Source organism: Hyperolius riggenbachi, chromosome 2, assembly GCF_040937935.1.
Source record: "Hyperolius riggenbachi isolate aHypRig1 chromosome 2, aHypRig1.pri, whole genome shotgun sequence".
Classification (NCBI taxonomy): Eukaryota; Metazoa; Chordata; class Amphibia; order Anura; family Hyperoliidae; genus Hyperolius; species Hyperolius riggenbachi.
The window spans coordinates 528,606,567-528,631,550 of NC_090647.1; the positions used below are offsets into that span (position 1 = coordinate 528,606,567).

At 45.0% G+C, this 24,984-nt stretch overlaps 1 protein-coding gene across 2 annotated transcripts in view; it reads right to left on the minus strand.

The window, feature by feature from the left end:
* Positions 1-24,984, minus strand: part of CRYBG3 (crystallin beta-gamma domain containing 3) — a 294,639-nt gene that overhangs the window by 167,798 nt on the left and 101,857 nt on the right. For both annotated transcript variants that reach the window (XM_068270638.1, XM_068270637.1), the window contains one exon: positions 7,685-7,754. In XM_068270638.1, coding sequence (XP_068126739.1) covers positions 7,685-7,754 — 70 coding nt within the window. The remainder of the gene's footprint in view (positions 1-7,684; positions 7,755-24,984) is intronic.

Here is a 24,984-nt window from a genome sequence, read left to right on the forward strand (position 1 = left end):
GTGCAGCGATTGACGTCAGGAGGGGCAGAGCTGAAGCTGAAAGTTCTGCCCCTTCCAGGAAATGCCGTCGGATTGCCCCCCGGGCGATTTGGGGGCTCTGCAGCCCTCGTTTAGCGATGGGGATGCGGCAGATTACTTGGGAGCACTGAAGCGAACTATTAGGAATCTTTTGCCGGCGAGGGCCACAAAATATTGTATCGAGGGCCGCAAATGGCCCACGGGCCGCGAGTTTGAGACCCCTGGTTTAGCCTCTCCAATTCCCCCTTATCTGTAACTAATCACAAGTTGTAATTTGATCTCAGCTGGCTGCTTCGGCAGAGCAGCTAATGGGTATGGCATGTCTGCTTCCATGAAAGGAGGAAGTAGACACGGTGCAGATTTATTGCACGGTTTGTATCAGCTGTAACCAAGAAATGTTTTGTTTTAAAGGTTATTATGCTGTTGCTTATCTTTTAGAGCAGAGAGGAAGCTCCAAATTTCAGGGCCTCTTTAACTCCGTCCCGACCGCCTAACGCCGATCAGCATCGGGAAGGTGACAGCTCCAGGTCCGCCTTACACTGAAAGGCGTCAAGTCCTGGGGCTGGGCTTTGCATAGCGCGTGCATTCCCGCTTGAATGGCGGAGCGGAGCTCGCCGCTATTAGACTGTTATACGTCATCTATTTACATTGTACAACACTGCAATCTATGGCAGCACTGTACTGGGGACAGCCGTGTCACTCGGCTGTCCCCTAGAGAGGCTCCGATCGCAATCCCTTCTCATAGGCTGATGCCTATGAGAAGGGATCATCCTGATTGGCTGGCAAGGGGTGGGAGGGGAATAGTGAAAATAAATAAAAAATGTATACATTTATAAAAAATAAACACTATTAAATTAATAATAATAAAAATAACAGCCTGCAGCAGTGATCAGAGCCCACCAACAGAAAGCTCTGTTGGTGGGCAGAAAAGGGAGGGGATGATTCGTTTGTGTGACTCTGCTGTGAGCCATCATAGCTGCAGAGCACCCTTTTGTAAAAAATAGCCTGGTCACTAGGGGGGTGTAAGCCTGTGGTCCTTAAAGAGAACCTGAACTGAAAACAAAAGTCAAAATAACCATACGCAGGTCATACTTACCTCCTGTGTAGTCCGCTCCTCAATCTCTTTCTCCTCTCCTGTGTCCTGTTTGTCCACTGTGATCAGTGGTATTCTCCGTCCTCCATCTTACAAATGGCTGTTACCCCATAACAGCTTCTTAGTCAGCACACTGTTAAACTGTAATATCGCCCACTTGAGCCATAGGGAAACATGGACATTACCTTGCACATTCAGTTGTAACTGACATCTGCTGATACATAACTGACAGCAACGGGTATATTTCAGTTCTGACAAAATATTGTCAGAACTGGAAGGGATCACTGTAAAAAGAAATTGGTGAGCTTCTGAGAGGAACCGACGGTGAGGTTACTTTTTTTTAATATTCATTTGCAGCTACGTCATGTGTTTATTTTAAATAATTTTCCTTGCTTCAGGTTCCCTTTAAGTGGTTAAACATAACTGCAAAAGAGAAGCAGCATGGACTCCCCATTGTAATCATTAGCCAGATGTAATTTGCAGAGACCGCCCCTCTGTCTGCGTTTCTGGACCTCGGCCAGTCCTTCATATAGAGACACGTCAGGAATGTTACAGCGAATTAACACAACAGCTGCGTAAATTGTCAGAAAGTCTGATAACTTGTTCACAGTATTCACATCCACAGCAGATGACAATGAAGACTGCTGATAGCTGAATATTAATGATGAGGTGTGGTTTCTGATCCAGTGATCAGAGAGGATGTATGGAAAAACATGTTGGATACAGAGAGTAACTGTATTTCCATATGCCGGCATTACTCAGCGTGTCCCACTCTCCCAGGGATAGGAGAACATTTACTGCTGTACATGGATGTTACACATGGAAGAGGGGGCTGTACATGGAATGGAAGGGAGGCTGCTGTACATGGATGTTACACATGTAAGAGGCAGCTGCACATGGAATGGGAGGGGGGCTGCTGTACATGGATGTTACACATGGAAGAGAGGGCTGCACATTGAATTGTGGGGGGGGGGGGGGGGGGGCTGATGTACATGTATGTTACACATGGAAGAGGGGGCTGCACATGGAATGGGAGTGGGCTGCTGTACATGGATGTTGCACATGAAAGAGAGGGCTGCACATTGAATTGTGGGGGGGCTGCTGTACATGGATGTTACACATGGAAGAGGGGCTGCACATGGAATTGGGGGGGGGGGGGGAGATTGCTGTAAATGGATGTTACACATGGAAAGGGGGCTGCACATGGAATGGGAGGGAGGCTGCAGTACATGGATGATACACACAGAAAGGGGGCTGTACATGGAATGAGAGGGGAGTTCTGCAGCACAATTGACAGTTGGCCAAAAGGCAGAAAAAAGTGTACATCTGGCTTTGCACACTCTACATGCTGCCATGGTACCTCAGGTACACATCAATGGTGCCCACTACCTGCCTTATTTCAACTTTCAAACATATTTCTTAAAATCCCACCATTTGATAGTGATTTCCTAGCTGCTGATCCGAATCAAGCTGTATATGTTTGTGCCGTGCCCTTGAAGCGGGTTTCTGTCACACAGTCCGCCCCCTGTAACAGCGCTTGCTAACAAGCTGCTAATGTAGAGGAATTTCACACGCAGACTTAGACGCTTTGATTAGTAAGTCAGGTTTTAAGGTATTTGATATTCTTCAATATACATAAAACATGCACTTGGCCCACGGCAGTGTTCTGCAGATGTGTAGAGCGATTACGCTATAAACCAACAAATTACAGGAATAACAGGAACATTCAGCTCAACAACATCAGGTGTGTTTAAGGTGGAAATTTTTATTTTATATATCAAGTGGCTGTTAACCCACACTAGTGATTTTCAGCCTTTTTGCCTATCATGCCTTTGTTAGTTTTAGTGCCAAGCGTCGCCTGCATATTTATATGCTAAATGTCCTCTTTTCCAGGTTTACGTTGTGAGATCTTCAGCATTCAATGGTGAGCCAGGAAAAAAAACAACCTGCGTCCTGTTTATCCACTGTGATCAATGGAAATCTCCGTCCTCCATTTTGAAAATGGTCATTACCCCATAACAGCTTCCTGGTCAGCACACTGTTAAACTGTTATATCGCCCACTTGAGCCATAGGGAAACATGGACATTACCTTGCACATCAGTTGTCCTTTCAGTTATAACTGACAGCAAGTGATATATAACTGACAGCGACTGATATGTTTCAGTTCTGACAAAATGTTGTCAGAACTGGAAGGAATGGTTGCAAGAAGAAAACGGTGAGCTTCTGAGAGGAACTGACAGCGAGATTAGTATGTAATATTAATTAGCAGGAACATCATGTGTTTATTTTAAATAATTATACTTGGTTCAGGTTCCCTTTAAACAAAGCTGATGCTGACTGGAGCATTCCGGTGAAAGCTTTGGTAACGTTATAGGAGGGGCAAAGCTTGCTCCATATAGAGTGTCCCACTTAGGGCCGGCTCACAAGGGCATGTAAACGCGGTGGCTGCAGCGTTCGCCATTCAAGCACTGACCATTAAAATGAATAATGTCATAAGCCACTATGCCCCTTACTGACAATAAACAAGCTGGGAGGATGAAGTAAGAATTTAAAGGGTAACTTGAGTGAAAAAAGAGCAATTTAACTTACCTGGGGCTTTCTCCAGCCGTCTGCAGTCCTTCTGTGCCCTCGCTGTCATTCCATGACCCTCCAATCACCCGAAGCACCCCTCTGAAAGCTGGTCAGTCGCGGGCTACTGGGCATGCACAGTCCCGGGCCACGCACTTCATGATCACCCTCCTGTAGACAGGAGCGTTCATGCACAGTAGAGATTTTATGTACTGCACAACCACAGAACGCCACTATGCACATGTGTGCGATCAGAGGGGCGTGGCCTAGGGCTGTGCACACGGCTGGCAGAAGGGTGCTGCAGCTGAACGGAGGGTCGCGGAATGACGGTGGAGACACAGAAGGACTACAGGCGGCTGGAAGAAGCATAAGGTAAGATAAACCGCTATCTTTTTATTTTCAGTTTAGGTTTCCTTTAAATAATCCATATTGGTGTTCAAGTCATTTAACCCTCCAACTGCGGACCTCGGTGTAAACATGATCAGAGCCAAAAACATTTACTAAGTGTGGAAACTATAAGGCCCCCTTTACACTTGCATTGGAATTCCGCGTTGATTTACCCTGTTTTACCACAAGGTAACGCAACGGCAATGCAAGGCAATGGGGCCAAGCACACTTACCACGTCGCAACAGAAGTGCCTGATCGGCCGCTGAGCTGCCACAAAGTCAACAGCGCGTTACTGTTAGACTTCCATGGTGACGCAGCGGTGGCAGAAGCAATGTAAGTCAATGGGCAAGGCAGAAATGAATAAACATGTTGGAGGCAACACTGGGGAGCACATGCACAGAACGGCATGAATATGATGGGGAAACCCAGCAGGAAGTACATCACTGGGCAAGGGACAGAGCCGGATTTACAGTTCAGGAACCCGAGGCACAGGCATTCTTGCGCCTTAAACTCCGCCCCTCAATTCAGGCCACACCCCCATATTAGGTTGGCATCCTCCTACCCTAAGTAGCCACATTTTCCCCAGTATTTGTTAACTCCATTAATCTAGGTAGTAGGTGTGCACCCCCCCCCCCAATATAGGGAGCCAGGTGTGTCCCTACCCCCGTATTAAGTAGCCTCCCAGTAGGTAGAGGGACATTTGGGGAGGGGAGCCACCTCTCCTAAATAAGGCTCCTGTAGGCATGTGCCTACAGTGCCTTATGGTAAATCTGACAATGCGGCCCTGGCGAGGGAGGTGCGGGTAGGGGGCTTGTGGCACAATGCATATGACGGTGCACTCTGCCGCAGGGTCATACATTAGGCATTTTTTGCATTGCTAACGCATAGGCCAGCTGTAAAACCGGCCTAATTCCAGAAACCACTAGAAGCGATTTCTAATCGCTAGTGATTTGAAAAAGCTCTTGCTAATGCAATGCTATTGGGGATTTTTATAAAATCACATCGCTCAAGTGGGATCGCACCCATAGCATTACATTAGCAAGAGTCTTCAAATCGCAAAGCGCTCAGAAAATCGCTCCTAGTGGGTTTCTGACCTAAAGAGGGCTGAAAAATAACCACATGCCCAGTCATATTATGTGTGCATCTTATCTGAAAGCACAGAAGGACTATCACATGACCTGGCAGATAGAGAGCAGCCCAGCATTGTAGCAGCTGCTATTCATTTCACCAGGACAGCGATCATGCCAACCAACATCGTACCAATACAATATCTGCACTGTCATGTATTCTATGCCTGGATATTATGTACAACTGTTTGTTCCTCCTATTGTACAGCACCTCGGAAGATGATGGCACTGCATAAATGACCAATAATAATAATGTATATAGTGTGTCATGTGAGGCTGAAGCTTCAGCACCTGCACAAAATACCAGTATGGAGGATAACTGGCTTTGCCCTGCGGCTGTACTATACATAATACTGTCACAAAGAAGCAAGGGATTATGGGAGATTTCTCGCTCTCCAGGGTAAGTGAAGATACAGATCAGGGTGTGAAGCTGTGTGCTCAGGACAATTGATTCTGTTATTGAAAACTGATAACCTGCAGTGTCCCCATAGCTTTACAGTCAAGAAAAATATCAGGTTTAGTAATATGTGTTATATGCCTTTCCTCTCTTTGGTTATACCTTTATTCCTGCAAGGATTACTAGGGGCCACTTCCCACTGACCTATTACATTATTTGACACCTCACGTCCAGAATGACAGCGGACAACTTTCTTCTGGTATTTAGAGACACCAGAATCGGTAAAGCAGATATCTTGGGTGAATACTACTTATTTATATTGTTTACACCAGGGGTCTCAAACTCAATGTACCAGGGGGCCGCAGGAGGCAAAGTCAGGATGAGGCTGGGCCGCATAAGGAATTTCACAATCGCGGCGCATCGCCGCCTCTGCCCGCCCCTCTCACTCTTCCTTCACAGAGAGGGGCGGGGAGAGGCGGCGATCCGTGCGGCGATTGACATCAGGAGGGGCAGAGCTGAAGCTGAAAGCTCTGCCCCTTCCAGGAAATGCCGGCGGATTGCCCCCCGGGCGATTTGGGGGCTCTGCAGCCCTCGTTTAGTGGCGGGGATGCGGCAGATTACTTGGGAGCACTGAAGCGAACTATAAGGTATCTTTTGCCGGCGAGGGCCACAAAATATTGTATCGAGGGCCGCAAATGGCCCACGGGCCGCGAGTTTGAGACCCCTGGTTTACACTCTCCCTAATTGAGTTGTTTGGGAGGATCTGCTGCCTATTAATGTTTTTCAAGGGGGCACTCCACCTATTGTTTTTTGGGAAATCAGTGGTACTGTATATGCTGCTTAATCATGCTGTTTTGGGGCCTAATTATGATTTAAGCTTTTGGAAGCAGTTCCTGAGGAAGAGAGGTATTTACACTGTATTTTATTACATCTCATATAGGTTTATTTATATTTTTCTATCGGCTACTTGTAATCCCCTACACAGCAGCATTTGGTATGGCAGAAGGAGGGTTGCACTCTGAGTCCTATCACTGCACAATGCTACTACATAACAGTGGGAGGAGCAGCATGACTCATCGATAAGCTTCCACTGCCCAATCAGAAGTCGTCCCCCACTACCCCATCCCCCCCCCTTCCCCCCGGCTGTGCTACACAACACCACTCCCTCCAAAAACAAAACATATTGGATGGAGTGGGTGCTAAAAGTGTAATCCTAATTTTGTTGTGGTTTTAATAAAAAAAATGCATGTTCTCATCTGAATCATGATTGGTTGCATACCTTTACTGTGTCTCTATGAAGTCACATTCCTAACATATTCCACTTTCTACCTGTAGACTAGCACCAAATCAAGAGGCAGAAAGTGGGAGCATCTGAGGAATGGGACTGTACAGAGATAAAGTAAATGTAAGTATGTGGATAATTTTGCTTCAGAAGAGTGCGGAAAAATAGCTTTTATTTAGTAAAGATGCCAGCAGCCAGGTTCACTTTAAAGCGGACCTGAACTCAGAACTTCCTCTCTGCCCTAAAAGATAAGCAACAGCATAATAACCTTCTAAGAAAAAAAAAACATTTCTTTGTTACAGCTTACAGAACTCCTGCAATAAATCTGCAGAGGGTCTACTTCCTGCTGTCATGGAAGCAGACGAAGGGTTAATCCTGTATTTACATATTAGCTGTCTGCTGAGGACTGTAGAATTTCTGTGCTGACACAGCTGAGAGCTCAAATTACACTTATGATTACGTGAAAATTAGGGGAATTAGACTCTTCTTTCTAAAACATACAGGGTGCACTTCTCTCTGTTTTCCTTGTGTCCTGTGAAAGAGTTCAGGTTCCCTTTAAGCTGAAGCATAAAATGCACTGATTGTATAGCGAGTTGCAGACAGAAGCTGAGGTTTATGGAGTGTGTAGTGCTCTACAAAGCTCTGCGCTATAGAAACAAGCATGATTCATTTTAAGGGCATGATTAGCAGTGATTATATAGTATTACTATTATAATTGTTATAGTAGCATAAAGCAGAGATAAGACAGTCTATAAACCACCTGCATACAGTCTGTGTGCATTGTGTAGGTGTGTATGTATGCTGACCCACCTCCTCTGATTGGCCGGAAGATAATCTTTCTTGGATCGTCGAGTTTGTGTTGCTGTTTTTCTCCGTTGGTCTAGAAAACAAATACATTTTTGGGAATTATTTTATTGCCATTTTAATGAAAAATGTTTTTTGCTCCATCTAAGACCACTTTATTATTTTGTATTTATATCATTCAGTAACAACAGAAACGTCTTATGCCTCAGTCACGTGCGCACTGCCGTACAGGAAGCGTGTTACCTGATTTTCTCCATTTGCACATGCACAATGCTGCCGTTGCCATTGACTTTTATTGCCTACTGCAGTAAACTTCCCAGGCTGTTCTTTTATCTCAGTCTGCAAGCGATAAGACCTAGATCTTCAGTACAGACCTTCTGTAAACAAGTTGGGAACCAGATCGACCATCAAATCTGATTAGAGAGGGATCTATTAGCTGGCCACACTCTGCACACAGGACATGGTCCATACTAATGCCGCCTCCTCCTCCTGCCCAGCCCCAGGTCTCCCTCCATGTAATGTGTTTCCCCCGGTAATATGATATGTACCCACCATACTCACCTATTCTCCAGCACGCCTTCTCCAGTGTCCCGAATCTTCTCTCTATCGCTACCAGGGGTACCTGTACCCCGTGACTCGGTGGCATGTGTGTGACGACATACATGGCATCAGATCATGTGGTATAGACGACTAGCAGGTAGGTGAGCCGGGGGAGGGGGTACACATTACATTACTGGGGGGTACACATTACGCATGGGTGGAGACTGGAGTCAGTTGGTCGTCAGAGAATTCGTGATCTTTCTAGTGTGCAAATTGATTGGTAGGCCATGTTGCAGCATCTATCACTGGCACATTCAATCATTATGATCAAATCTGCCAGAGATTGCTGCCACAAATCTAGTTATGTATGGGCACCTTGACACTGATTAAAAATACTGTTCAGACTAACAAGCTTCCTGGTTGAACATAATTAAATTATTATGCAACACAGCAGCTTCCAGTAGTAGCTAAATGTGAAGGGGGGGGGGGGGAGATTATAGAATTGTGATTTTCAGAGAGATTACATTCATTTAGCCCAAAGGCAGGCAGGACGACTATATTGGTAATAAGAACAGTACAAGCTACTGATCATGTTAACATGCAGTACAACCTATGATTAAGTATTTCATTTTATTAGACATGGTTGCCCAGGTTTTCAACAGGTTTGCCTTAAAGGGAACCTGAAGTGAGTAAAATTATTTAAAATAACCACATGACTTAGCTGTAAATGAATATTACATACTAACCTCATTGTCAGTTCCTCTAAGAAGCTTACCATTCTCTTCTTACAGTGATCCATTCTACTTCTGACAATATTTTGTCACAACTGAAATATACCAGTTACTGTCAGTTATATATCAGCAGCTGTCAGTTACAACTGAATGTGCAAGGTAATGTCCATGTTTCCCTATGGCTCAAGTGGGCGATATTACAGTTTAACAGTGTGCTGACCAGGAAGATGTTATGGGGTAATGGCCATTTTTAAAAGGAGAGGACGGAGAATTCCATTGATCGCAGTGGACAAACAGGACACAGGAGAGGAGAAAGAGATTGATGAGTAGACAACACGGGAGGTAAGTATGTGTAGTGTAGTGTAGTGTAGTGTATGTTTATTTTGACTTTTTATTGTCAGTTCAGGTTCTCTTTAAAGAATAATAAAACTTGGACGAGAGGGTTTCTTGGCAGGGCTCTGGCGTCAATACAAAAATCACTCCTCAGATTATGAAACCACCAACTCCGAATCTGGCTTTGACTCCAGGTAACCAAAATTGCTCGGACTCCGACTTCACAGCATTTGCAGGGCTATGGAGTGGGTACAAAAATCAAACAACTTCGACTCCACAGTTTATAACAACACCAACTCCGACTCCAGGTGCCCTAAATTTGCTCTGGAAACAACTCCGCAACTCCGACTCCACAGCCCTGTTTCGTGGTGTAATATTTTCACCCTGGCTCCCCAGCCTGTGTTATGATCACCTGATGGAAATAAACTCAGTAGCACTCTACACAATCCACTACAGAAAATGTCATCAGGCAGAATGCTAAGGTAACCTAAAGTGACCTCACTAGGACACAGGGTTGGTTTCTCCCAATTTATAAACACGTCTTATCTCCATGTCGCACCTATATTTTTACAGTGTAGTAATTACTTTCTTTTTTCCTTTCTTAGCTTTCCTGGAACTGAAAGTGATGCAAAAAGCTAATCAATACTCAATGACCAACGAGCCATTCACCTGCTCAGCTCTCCTCTACCCAAATATACATAAAGCAACAGAAAGCCTGAGGCCAGGGTCACAGTGCTCAGTTGCGTTGCAGAGAAATTCCGCATGTCAACGTACTGCCCATACAATTCTATGGTGCTGTATAATAATGGATTGCGTTATTCTAACTTACTGCATGCAGGCTTTGCATTAAAGTCTATACCCAGTCTCCATTGCAGTTCACACTCATTTTAACTTGTGCGTTAAGCAACTGACCTCTGTGAACCTAGCCTGAACTACTAACCTCTCCCCAGAGTTGTCACAGAATCCATACAAAGCAATCTCAGGGCTCTCCTTGGGTCTTTGGTTCCCTATAGGGATGGCCCTGATTAGGAGAACTCATGGAGAAACATGTAATCAGTTTGATCAGCTGATAGATTTGTAAGGCCCTGATTTGCAGTGATGAATTCCTGGTTTAACACATCATCAGGACTAGCAAATTAAGGGGCCCATACACTCAGCCGATTTTCTGGCCGATCGATCGATCCTGATCGATCGATCGTTTGAAAATCGGTTGGCCAATCGACCGATCGATGGCCGATTTCGATCGATTTCGATGGATTTCCATCGACCAGGCAGGATGGAAAATTTAGGTCGATCTGATGAGATTGCTTATCAGTTTGCATTGGCCTTAATGGAAATCTGATGGCAAAAAAATGCCATCAGATCGAATTTCAATAGATTTCAAACTGAAATCTATTGGAATTCTTTCCTGGTAAAAAATGTTCTAAAAACGCATCAGAAAGATCATCAGATGCATTTCTTATCTATCTGCTGCCAATCTGACGAGTGTATGGGCACCTTTAGATCCTTACAAATCTATCAGCTGATGAAACATGATCTATCTATCATGATTACATGCTTCTCCATGAGTTCTCCTAAGCAGGGCCATCCCTAAGTAAATAGACCCCTCCCCACTGTAGGCCCTTACAGAGCACTACACATACCTCCCACCTTTTTGAGATAATAAAGAGGGATACTTTAAGACACACCCCTGCCACACCTCTAACCACACCCTCACTTCACCCCTTGTCATGCATACCACAAAGAATTTAGAAGCCAAAGATGTTGTTTTATCATTCAAAAATGCATACAGTATATTTACACAGATCTGTACATCATCCCTAGAAGAGGGACAAATGAGGAAGAAAAAGGGACAGCGGGATTTGGTTCCCAAAGAGGGACTGTCCCTCTAAAAAAGGGACATTTGGGAGCTGTGGCATTACCTGTGCCTTCCCATAGTAGCACTCAAGGACTTGCTGTTTTCGGAATGCCAGAAAAGTCAGTGGTGTAGGGGTGGCAATGTTTATATTGAAAAATCCATACTTACCTGGCCAAATAAAACTTTATTCTGCAGGCCCGGAAGTGGCTGTGCATCCAGGATCTGTGTCCCCACCACACTCACCAATCCAAACACAGATGCCCGCCCACGTCGCTGAGGTGACTCCCTCTGATTGGTGCAGAGGACAGGGTAGTAATAATAATAATCCGAACATTTATATAGCGCTTTTCTCCTGTCGGACTCAAAGCAATCAAGAGCTGCAGCCACTGGGACGCGCTCAGGAGGCCACCCTGCAGTGTTAAGGAGTCTTGCCTTGAACTCCTTACTGAATAGGTACTGACCCTAGCTAGGATTCGAACCCTAGTAGTGCTGGAACAGCCTGGCACGCATGCTCCAGAGACCCACGGGAAAAACAGGGGACACGGTGGGACCCCATTGTAAGTAAAACACCTGGGCCTGGCCAGCCCACTTTAAGCAATACAGAGTTTTGTGAATATATTAAATGTAACTTGGTCACTGGGATGTATTGGGGGCAGCACGGTGGCGTAGTGGTTAGCTCTCTCGCCTTGCAGCGCTGGGTCCCTGGTTCGAACCCCAGCCAGGGCACTATCTGCAAAGAGTTTGTATGTTCTCTCCGTGTCTGCGTGGGTTTCCTCCGGGCACTCCGGTTTCCTCCCACATTCCAAAAACTAACAGATAAGTTAATTGGCTCCCCCTAAAATTGGCCCTAGACTACAGTACTTACACTACATAATATAGACATATGGCAATGGTAGGGATTAGATTGTGAGCTCCTTTGAGGGACAAGATATATATATACACTGTACGGCGCTGCGTAATATGTCGGCGCTATATAAATACTAAATAATAATAATAATATACAGAGGTGAGCAAAACTCATGCAACACCTACCTTTACACAGACTCTAAAGATATCTGAAGAGAAATTAAAAGGGTAATACAAATAGAATATTGTAATAGAACATAATAGAAAAGAAATTAAAGCAGACCTGAACTCAGATCCTCCTCTCTGCTCTAAAAGATAAGCAACAGCATAATAACATTTAAAGAAAACATGTCTTTGTTACAGCTAATACAAATCCTGCAATAAATCTGCCATGTTTCTACTTCCTGCTTTCATGGAGGCAGACATAAAGTTAACAGCCTGTGTTGACAAGTTAGCTGCTCAGCAGAGGCAGCCAGCTGACACAGCTGAGAGATCATATTACACTGGTGATTAGATGAGGGGGAATTAGACAGGCCAAACTCTCTAAATACATACAGGGTGCATATCTCTATGTTTGCCTTATGTCCTGTTCAAGAGTTCAGGTCCACTTTAAATGAAAAATGAATGACTTTATATTCACACCGGTGGAACCTCTGGCGGAGAAATTAATTACAATGGGACTTAAGGAAGGGTATCAGGTTTGCCTTCCACTAGTTATCATTTGGATTTTTTGTTAAGATGAGGTACCAGATAAGGTGACAGACAGGCCCCTGGACACCAACCAGGACTCAGGCACCTGCCTAGTTTGCCTCGGGAATGTTCCACCTCAGCCTTCGAGGGATGAAATCTCTGCTTGATTTTCCACTGCTTTAGGATACTGAGAGGGATGTGGAAACATTGGCGGCAGCAGCAGGAGTGAACCCGTAAAACAGACAGCAATGGAGCCAGGAACTCAGGCGTTTTGGAAAACGCCTGAGGTAAATTATAGAAAAAGGCGTTTCAAAGCAGATCTTTCCCTTCACTGTGCAAATATCTGTAACCACATGAATCGCACAGGATGAACCTCTCACAAACGCTACTAGGAACTCGCTCGGCCTGCTAATAAATGCCCATTGCGGTCTACATTCATCTGCTTCTCATCTGAGATAATATTCCTCCCTGAAACAGGAGGAGGAAACAGAGGTTCCCAGTTTCCTGACCTGCCTCCGCCATGAATGCAGAACATAAACATACCGTATGGAGCGGCAGGTCGGCCTATAGAGCTTGACTCAATCAGCAGCTATTTCTGTTATCGCTGAAGGTGAAATGTTTTCTAGGAAGTTGGTGTAACAATGTTGTTTGGCCACATCTAGTATAATACACACAACAAATCGCTGCATTCTTCCATTGTATACGTTTGTATGTAGCATTTCTATTGTCTGGGTAAAGGCACGCCATGGTGGTATGTGGGCGTTTCCAAGCCATTATATAAACCGTACCTTGCGCCATATTTTGTGAAACAGAAAACAGTATCTATTGAAGTCTTTGTACTGGAACTATATAGCAAGGGAAATAAGTATTTGATCCCCTGCTGCATTTACTTGTTGCTCTGACTCAAGAAATGACCACTCTATAATTGTAGTGGTTAGTTTATTGAAGCTGTAATGCTGGGCATACACAGCGTCGAGGGGAGGTTTATCAATCGAGCCTGATGGCTCGATTGATAATATCCGACGTGTCCGATCACCGCGGGGATCGATTCCACGCTCGATCCCTGCAGGTGGACAATAGCGGCGAATCGAGCGGGTGATAAGAAGCACCGGCAGGGATGAGCGGGAATCGATCCGCGCGCAGACGAGCGGGGACGCGGCGGGGGTCAATCCGGCGGCTAATCGGCCACCGGATCGACCCGTGTATGCCCAGCATTAGAGACAAAATAACAACAAGATAACCCTCAAAAACTCACTGCCCCAAAGTCAGAGCTTGTTGTGCACTGTAGTCCCCTATCAAAAGAAGACCAGAGGTAGCCATACATCTAGCAACTTTGGTGGCCAATCGGCCATTCGATTCCATTGTTATTATCAAATTGGATGAAAATCGGTGCTGTCAAGTGTATACCAAATCGACGTTGCGACCAATTTCGGGCCAAGCATGTTGATCGGAAATGCTGCAAGAGGTCGGTCGAGTGTGCGGCGGAAATGGAGAGCGATATTGCGACAAAACCCCTGATGCTGTCTCCCCTAATGTTCAATGTGCCCCCCCCCCTTCGGTGCCCAGTGCACTATACATTACCTGTCCGTGGCCACCACTGGCTCCGGGCTCCGTCCATGCACGCGCCCCACACGGTTGCCGTGCATGGACATCACACCCCAGGCCACATTACTCTGTCAACCATATGAGGGCAGGTGTATGAAAGGAGGACAGAGCCTGCGGCGGACAAGGGCAGGTAATGTACTGTACACCGGGGGAGGGGCACATTTAACATTGGGGTGGGGCAGCGTCACAAGACCAATTCCGGATTGATTTCAACATAAAATTGATTGGGAATTGGCCTGCGATGAGTGGGCAGCTGACAGATCTCTCTCCAATCAGAATCGATCAGAGAGAGATCTGTCTCTTGGTTGATCTGCCCGTACCTCGTCTGATATAGGGGGAGCTTTAATACTGGGAGGCAAAACCCTTTTTGCCAATCACAGGGGTCAGTCATTTCTTGTAGTTGGTCCACCAGGTTTGCATACATCTCAAGAGGAACTTTGGCCCAGTCCTCTTTGCAGATCCTCTTCAAGTCAGTAAGGTCTAAACGGCTGATGTTTGCCAATTCCAAACCTACAGCTCCCTCCACAGATTTTCTTTTGGATTAAGGTCTGGAGACTGGCTAGGCCACTCCAGGACCTTTATGTCAATCTTCTTGAGACACTCCTTTGTTGCCATGTATTTTCAGTCATTGGTTAGAGGGAAAGCGATCAAAATCAGAAGAGGATCAAATACTTATTTTCCTCACTCTCTGGGGTTGATTCATAAAGCATTACCGCATTTGGTAATGCAGAAAACAGCTGACTTTACCGAGCACTTAGGAAAATGTCAATTCATAAAAGCTGTTACCGCGTGAAAAGCTGAAATTCCCGAGGAGTGCGGTAAATCACCGACTTGTGCGGTAACTAGCTCAAGACATGTCAGTAAATGTTAATTCATAAAGATTAAAACAGGCAATAAAGGAATGGAAGAATACCACCTGCTTTGAAGTGGTGATAAGAGAGCGAAGTCTGTGCGGGACTGTGTGACTCACAAGCAGAAGCAGTGAGATCTCCCCCAGACAGCAGCAGATAGGCGCAAACAAGGTTTCCCCTGAATAACTTAGGCTGCGTTTAACCTCTTGAGTTCCTGTTTTTAAGCTGGAGGTGAACACCGCAAAACATGGCATGTGTAAAGTTTCTTGAAGTAAGCTGTGGCAATTAAATAGAATGTTAAGAAAGACTAATAGACAGATTCAGAGCAAGCACAGGCAGTGTAAAAAAGCACGTCTAAAGGGAAGTTGGGGATGCCTTTTATATTGTAATGCTGTCTCTGCACGGATAACAGCAATGTAACAACTCAGACAGCTACTCTACTCATGTAAGGGCTGGAACCCTCTAGAGCGATTTTTTTGAGTGCTTAGGGAGCGTGATCAATCGCTAGCGATTTCCCTAAACGCTCTGCTAATGTAAATGAATGGTGCAAATTCCACAGAAGCGATTGGGATTAGCAAAATCGCAAACGCAGGACATGCAGCATTTTGTTAGTGTTTGCGCTTCAATGTAAAGTATATAATTGCTGGCATAATCGCTCATCAAAACCTGCAGGGAGCGATTTTGCTGGCGTTTTGAAGTTACTGCACACTGTAACAAAATGAAAATTAACTGAAAGGATCAATCAGACTTTAAAAAGCTAATCGCTAATCGCTACACAACCGCTGCCAAAATGATACACTTTTTAAAAACGCTCCCTAAAACGCTTATCAAATCACTTAGGGCCCGTTCACACCTGAGCGGGAATCGCGCAATTCCCGCTCACGGCAAACCGCTAGCGCTTCTGCAAGAACCACTACACAATGTAGCGAGTGGCAGTGTTCTCACTGCCGCGGTTGCGGTTAGCAATAACCGCAACCGCGCTGCATGCAGCGGTTTGCCGGCGACGAGCGTTCCGCGATTTGCGATCGTGATTAGCATGCATAGCACGCTAATTGCGATCGCTCCAAAACCGCCGCAGTGTCCAGTGATTTTTCCGCGCTAATCGCGGGAAAATCACTCCCGCAAATCGCCGGCGTTCTGCGATTTTAAGTGTGAACGGGCCCTTACAAACTGCTCATACAAAACGCTAGCGATTGCAATTAGCGATTGCGTTTTGCAGTGGGTTCCAGGCCTTACCGCCAGTTTACTTAGGTAAATCCCTGCACTTCTATCGCAGCTGTGAAAATGTTTATGAATTAGCACACAAAAGTCTAAAATATCGAATGCGGTATTTTCCCGACCAGATTTTTTTTACCGCACAGCCTTTTATGAATTGACACCTATGTCGGGCAGAATAAAAAAGAATTTTAATACAGCAATATAAAAAAAATCTGATTAATGTAGTAGACAGTTGTATATCACACAAAAATAAGCGAGAGATGTACTCTAATGATTTAGATGCCAGCCCTCTAGGTCTGATGGGAAATATGCTGGGTCCAGACCAGGCACTCCAGGACACACCCCCTCATCCATGCGGTATGGGACACTGCATTGTCGCCTCTGCATAGAGCACTCCTAACCTCTGCTGCAAACAGACTGCATGAAGCAGGAAATAAGCAGTCACATGATCACTTCTTGACTGTTAAAGAGGAACTCAAGCGAAAAAGGTAAAAAAAAAAAAAAAATACATTGCAAAGTGAGAAGTTAAAAAATAGAAGAGAGATCAATAAATGATTGATATTCGACAAGTAATTTGTTCACATTGTTTGATCGACAATCAACCTGCCTGTCATCTTTACTACTGGCAGACAATAAAGTAGACAGTGCCAACTGCCATTATTTGAAACCACACCCACTAACATTGTGATAGGCTAAAAGGTTGTTGTTTTTTATAGATACACATAAGCACAGAGGGATACACTGGTTGCTTAACTGTTGGAAACAGTTGTTACTTTCCACAAAGCAACAAGTTTCACTGACAGGAAACTGTCAAAACCTAGGTCCTGACATTACATTGTGGGAGGGGTTTCACCACAATGCCACAATACCAGTCATACAGACCCCCAACCTCCCCCCTGCCATTGATCTTTTTGAGAAAAGGTAAAGATTTGTCATGATAAGGGGCTATATCAGCTACAGATTGGGATGAATTTCAATCCTTGGTTACAGTTCACCTTTTTTAATCAAGCAAGCTGAGATCACTAATGACTGCTGGAGGATCTTTACTCTTTATTTTACTTTTTTTCCGGGAATTCTGCTGCCCCACAGTTGTTCTACCAGCTCACTGCACAGAAATATATTCTTAAAACTTCTTTTGGCTATATTGATTATGCAGTAAAAACAAAGATAAAATAAAAAAGCTGTAAAATAGCAGGACTGGGTCAATATTTATGTGCCTGCCCATTCAGGCGGTATTTAGCATAAGAAACACTGGCCGAGACTCCTCTGGTGGCCTGCCTATCTCTCCCGCAATAAACTCCACTGTACACTTATGAATTATAAATGTCCGCTTTAAACTCCTTTTAATTTCCACTGGAGAGTAATGGCGATTCCAGATCTCAGCCTGACTTTCTCCAGTCCGTGGAACATTCATATTTAATATGCAACAGTAGCATTTGTAAAGGCAGCCTATCCTTCAGACAGATGCACTAAGTGCTTATGTATATAAACATATGATGTGACCTGTGACAAGAGGATATGGACGGCTGCTGTTCGCAGACAGATCTAAAGTGGCCCTTTGAGTGACTTTCCAAGTGGTTCTGGGAAATGCTACAAAAACTGAATATACATCTAAAATGCAACTGTAGAACTTTTATGTAGCATACTCTATTATCCTAATACTCAACCGTATAAAGAAGATTTTGTGTTTTCTTGCTGAGTACATCTGCCCGAGGATACCTAATGCGTCTTAAAGGGAACCTATACTGGGAAGGATGGGTTTTTCCTTTTAAAATAACACCAGTTGCCTGGCTCTCCTGCTGATCCTGTGTATCTAATACTTTCAGCCACAGCCCCTGAACAAGCATGCACATCAGGTGCTCTGACTGAAGTCAGACTGGATTAGCTGCATGCTGATTTCAGGTGTGTGATTCAGCCACTACTGCAGCCAAAGAGATCAGCAGGACTGCCAAGCAAATGTTTTTGTATTGTTTAACAGGAAACATCCATATCCCTCTCAGTTTAGGTTCCCTTTAAAGGGATCCAAGCAGCTTTTTTCCTAGTTTCATGTAGCTGTAGGAGCTGCCCTCAGTATCCCTTTATCGGAAGGCCAAGGTTGAGACCCCATAAAGCAGGAGTGTCAAACTCAAATACAAAGTGAGCCAAAACTGTACACTGGGACCTAGTCGCGAGCCGAAACTGTACACTGGGACCTAGCTACGGGCCAAAAATTGTACACTGGGAACTAGTCGTGGGCCAACCTCAATGTCTACTGGCCACCTTCCTCCCTTATAAGGTTCTCTGATGTCTAGTAGTCCTCCCTCCCCTATACAGTTCCCTGGTGTCTAGAGACCCCCACCCTCCCCTTTAAAGTTTCATAGTGTTTAGTGCTTTCCCTCTACCTCCCCCATATGACTTTCCTGGTGTTCTAGGGCTTCACCTCCAATATAGCTTCTCTGGTTGTGTAGAGTGGGCCAAACATAATGCAAAGTGGGGAAACCACTTGAGGGCCATATTTAATGGCTCTGAGGGCCAAATTTGGCCCGTGGGCCGGAGTTTGACATATATGTCTTGAAGTGTGAGATCTGAGATTAATCAAAAGAAAAAAATATACGTACCTGGTGGTTCCTCCAGCCCCCCTAAGGCTTATCGGTTCCTCGCTTTCCTCCGGCACCACCTAGAGCCTCCTACAGATGACCTTTCTCTCAGCCAAAAAACCCCCCAAAAAACTTTGTTTGAACATTTGCATGCGAGAGTGAGAAGGGTTACTGATTTTTGCTAATTTTCTAGCCACACCCCATTCAGCACCTCCCTTTCCTTAATAACTTATTTAATGTCCTAACTAGAGGCGATGTGCCTGGATATGTTTCTTTTTATTTCTCTCAGCCATTCGGCACAGGCACAGTCCAGCCTTGCGCCCTCCCCCACACGCTCCCGTAGCCTAGAGCATTGTGTTCTCACGTGCAGAACACTCTTTGGCCGCGCATGCCCAGTACACCCTAAATGGCGGAAAGTATGGGGCATTTATCAGAGGATCTAGGCGGTGGAGGAGGATGGTGAGGGACTGATTAGCCTGAAGGGGCTGAAGGAAGCCCCAGGTATGTATTCTTTTTTTCTTTTGATTGATCTCAGGCTTACTTTAAAGTCAGCTTGAAGTGAGAGGAATACGGAAGCTGCCATCTTCAATCCCGAATGAACAACTGAGTTGGTTAGAAAACTTGTTTTATTACTTCAGTCCCCACCACTTTTAAAAACAAATGCTATCAGGGTATTCTGCTCAACCCCTATTTAGCCAATCCATATATAAAGGAGGGAAAATGGCAGCCTTCGTATTCCTCTCACTTCAGGTTTCCTTTAAAACTTTTCCTTAAAGTTAATGGGATTGTTTAAAATAAAATAAACCAGATACTTACCTAAGGAGAGGGAAGGCGACTCCCCCCTCCTCTCCCGCCGCTCTCGTCCAGACGGCAGCTCCTCCTTTCAAATCCCGTCATGGGGGACTTCGGAAGTCTTCAGGAGCCGAGTCCTCCCGAAGACAGGCAGCTCCATACTGCGCACGCGGGAGTGCGCGAGTGAAGGCACTTGGGCGTGCGCAGTAGCCCATCTTCCGAAGCACTTGGGCTTCAGCGGCGGAGACAGCAGCATTTGACCAAATGGGTTGAATGCTGCTATGGGGGAGCCAGCGCTACAACGGGGTCCAGGAGAGGAGAGGGAAGGCTCTATAAGACCCAGAGCCTTCCCTCTTCTCAGGTAAGTCTCTGGCTTTTTTTTTTTTTTAAAGGTCGGTTACCATTTTTTTTAAAGGACACCTGAACGGAGAGGTATATGGTGGCTGCCATATTTATTTCCTTTTAAGCAATACCAGTTTCCTGGCTATCCAGCTGATTCTCTGCCTCTAATACGTTTAGCCATAGACCCTGAACCAGCATGAAGTAGATCAGAGGTGTTGCTGATATTTCTGTCAAATCTGACAAGATTAGCTGCATGCTTGTTTCTGGTCTGATTCACCCACTACTGCTGCCAAATGGATCAGCAGGGCTGCCAGGCAACTGGAATTGTTTAAAAGAAAATAAATGTGGCAGCCTCAATGTACTTCTCACTTCAGGTTCCCTTTAAAGGATGCATGATGCAAAAAAAATAAATAAATCAGATTTACTTACCTGGGGCCTCCTCCAGCCACTAGTAGCCTATGTGTCCCTCGCCGCAGCTCCACTATTAGACAGTCTCCTGGGGTCCTCACCATAGCGGCCGCCGACCTGACTAGATCAGCAGCTTCTGCACTTGCTTGAGCGCATGCGCATGGAGGACAATAGAAAGCTAAGAAGAAACCTAGACACACAACCCTCTCCCAAGTAATACAATGAGCACACAGAAGGCAACCACAAGGTTTGCATTTTATTTTCTGTTACAACACAAACAGAAAAACAGAGATCCCTGAGTAAAACGCGGGCCGATTTATACGTCTCTTGACGAACACAAAACACATTCCAGGTTTATTCCTTGGACCGCTCCAACATCTGACTTAAGTTCTGAACTTTTTGGCAGTTGAGGAATAAGCTTAGCTCAGCTTATATCCAGGGCTGGAGGAGAAAACTCACCTGCACAGGAAATGAGTTACATTCATTCCAGGACAAGCATGAAAACAGGCTTATAGTGAAACTAAAACTCATCACAAAGCAAAACACATATTTATACACGCATAAGAGTTGTGTGATGGAGGGTCTCTAGTACTGAATAATGTTATATAAATGTCGCTATAAGAAAAAAATAAGCCATACAGCCCCTGCCTGGGTCATATCGGAATACGACTAAGCTCAATGAAGCATTAAAGGGATCTGATCATTGATCTAATGCAAACCTGAATTTTTACTTACACGCCCCTCAGTGTCCTATGGGTGCTCTCCGTTGTGCCATTTCCGGCTCCAAAAGGTCTGCGCAGTTCCATCCACACACCCTTCTCGATTGCGCTCTGGTTATGCGCAGTTATAGAAAGATTGAACTGTGAATGCGCAGAACACTCCCGGTGATGGAAGAGCGATCGGGTAGGGCGCACAGACAGGACTGCAAACGCGCAGTAGTTCCAGCAGCTGATCTTTCTGAGCTGTCAGCAGCGCAACAGAGTAGACCCAGAAGAGGTAGAGGGATTTGACAGACTGGGGGGGGGATATGGAAAGAGCCAAAGGTAAGTAAAAATCCCCTCTTTTGGGGGCAAGTTCAGGTGTGCTTTAATGAAATATATTAAAAAAACCTCCTCTTATGGAAGATTCCTAAACAGTGTGGGCCATTGGGGAGAGACAAGTATTAGTTACATTTGGGGGGCAGCAGGTACTCCACCATCTTCTCCGGACACCTGAGGAAGGGCTCCGCCCGAAACATGTCGTGTGTGTGCCTCTGCATGATATCTAATACAGCTTTCAACTGAAGCCATTTGTGTGCCGTCTTCATTTGCATCATCTTTTCCAGACAGACCTGCAGGTGCCACACCCTATAACCAAGAAAAGGACTCACCGGTATCACACTAAATGGGAGCAGGAAATCAAGTGCTGAATCATAGTTGGTAGTTCCGCTACACCAACTGGCTGGATTGCAATATTGAACTTTTTATTCCGACACCATGGTACGTACAGGTAACCTCTCACACGTATCGGAGCATTTTGCTCTGTCTAACAACTGAAGTTTTTTTTTTAATTATTCCTGTACTGGAAAACAATGAGAGACTAATTTCTTTGCCACTAATGTTCTGTTTCTTAGCTGTACTACACTATTCATTATCGCCTACGTTTATTTTGGCTTCAGGTTTTCTTTAAGACACTTCTGAAGCCGATAAAATCAGCAGGACTGCCAGGTAACTGGTATTGTTTAAAAGGAAATACATTTGGCTGCCTCCTTATCCCTCTCACTTCAGGTTCCCTTTAATGCCTAGTACACACGATGCAATCTTCCATCAGATTGACAGTCGAATAATTTATTTCCGACAGCTCCGATCTGATTTACGATAATTTTTCTGATTGATTTTGTATAGAAGTGAAAATCAATAAGAAGTGGATATCAGTTCAGACCTGTGGGAAATAACTGATTGGACCTGTCTATCTGACGGGATATCGCATAGTGTGTACCAGGCATTAGAAATACAAAAAAGTGTACTTTTGTCAAAATCTGGAAAACTGTCAGGAAAATGCACTGCCTCTATTTCCCTCTCACTTTGGGCTTCCTTTAAAAGATAAAAATCAGCTGTATAAAGTACAAGCTGCCTATAAATGTAAAAATCAAAACATTGGAAACAAGCTACAAGAGAGCAATGCTGTCCTATAATAGCAGCACTAACCTCTTATCCCCTCTACATGTCTGCAGGCCACATTATCAGTCACCACACTAACTGCTTTCTCACAACCCAGAGTACAGATAAACAACACTTTATATCATAACAGAATTGTGCAGTAAACTGACCCACATGGAAGCCCAGCACAATGCCAAAAAGAACGAAGTGATAAAAGCAGCCCATAAAAGCCATCTATTTCTTCTAGATAGACTTTCCCTTCCTGACAGAGTCCTGGAAGAGCAGGCCAGAATACAACTGTCATTTCCGATAATGCTGGAATAGAGACACCAGCTTCGCATTTGCCTCACCCTTTACAAGATTACCGTATTTAAAGGGCATGCATGTTTCTCTACCTATACGTTTCTGAGCCACTGCATAAAGCAATTAAAGCAAACGTAAAGGGAGGAAACTCACTTCAGAATCAGAATCAATTTTATTTGGCCAAATAAGTTTGCGCTTACAAGGAATTTGACTTAGCAGTTGCTGAACCAAAACAGACACAAACAATACAAGGACACACTGTAGGTAATTGCAAGTGTATAAGGTAAAGTCGTAGCAAACAGGTTGAGAAGTCGTCATTTTCGGTTCTACGTTGTAATTTCAGTTCTAGCAGCTCTAGTGTGGTTTTGCATTAAGCAGGGCTACGCCCCGAGGGAAGAAGCTGTTCCTGTACCTGAAAGTTTTTGTTGTGACTGACTGTTATCTCACTGCTGAAAGCATAAGTTGGAAGATAGAGTGAGCAGGGTGAGGGGGATCAGAGGCAATCGTGGTGGCTCTCTTTCTGTACCTGCTATCGTAAAGGTCCTGCAGGGAAGGTAAGCTACATCCAATTATTCTTTCTGAAGATCGGATTATGCACTGTAGTCTCACATTTTCTCGTACGGAGCATGAGTTGAACCAGACAGTCATAAATGGCATCATGATGGATTTGATGATCGCAGTATTAATTTTTTGGGTAGGCCAAACTTTTTCAGCTGCTGTAGATGGTACATTCTCTGTTGCTCTTTCTTGATGATAGTGACAGTATTGTTATCCCACTTTAGGTTTTTTGAGATTGTGGACCCAAGAAATTTGAATGACTCTACTTGGGTCACTGTGGATTCATTAATGATTAGGGGAAGGACTGGGAGGAGTTCTCCTAAAGTCTACTATCATCTCCATGGTCTTATGAGCATTAAGTTCCAAGTTGTTGCTGCTGTACCAGGAAGAAACCTGTCCCGCTGCATGCCTGTATGCTGTCAAAGAGCTTGCAGTATGTTTCCCAAGTCTAACCTGCTGTCCTCTGTTGGTCAAGAAATTGGTTATCCATTTGCAGATTGGTTAAGGTATGCTTGGTTTGGAGAGCCTGCTTCAGATTTGATGATGACCTCCGTAGGGGGAAGAATCGCGTGTGCGCAGTACGGAAGTGTGAGTGGTTCCGAAGACTGCCTGAGGGGTAATGAAGAGCTTTTTGACCTAACAGAACAAAATAACTTCAACGGAAGACAGTGAGGGAATGTCGGGACAGATTGAAAACTGGGAAGGCTCTATGGACAATCCAGAGGCTCCACTCATCCCCCTCACCTCCATCGATCCAGCACTGGGACTCCTCAAACCCCGTCAAAAAGAGATTGTCAAGAGGTGTGTGTGGCCACGCTCCCGTCTGTGAGCAACCGCCTGGTAGCATGGAGCCACTCCATCTCAGCTTTTTCCACCTTGAGGAGGACGTGAGAAGCCTCTGGAGGATCCAGAGACTTCCATCTACTGAGGTAAAGGTGCGTATACACCTTCGATAGATGTCACCCGTTGGGGATCAATGAGGACCTGATCCCCTTGAGTGACATCACTAGGCTGGGCTGCACACCAGCATGTCAGCTGTGCCAACGCGTTGTGTTGCTATGTGGGGGGGGCGGTGACGGAGGAATAACGAGCAGTGCGTACGTGACGGCAGGGGAGTGGCGCGAACAATGGGATCAGCGGAGATTGGCATTGCTGAGGATGAGTAGATCCGATGGGTAGTTCGCTCGCGGATTGGGGGCTGCCATACACACACCAGATTATCAGATGAGGCAGTTGTTATCGGCCGCGTCAGCCAACTTAAAGAGGAACGCCAGTGAAAATAATGTAATAAAAAAGTGCTTCATTTTTACAATAATTATGTATACAGGTAGTCTCAGGTTAACGAACGAGATAGGGACTGTAGGCTCGTTCTTAACCTGAATCCGTTCTTAAGTTGAAACGCTGTGCCATCTCTGTCCCCTTTGCATCCTATGTGCCCCCTTTGCCTCCAGTGTCCCTTTCTGTGCCTGTTTGTTACTCTGTGCCTGTCTATGTCCTCTCTCTGTGCCTCCTTTTGT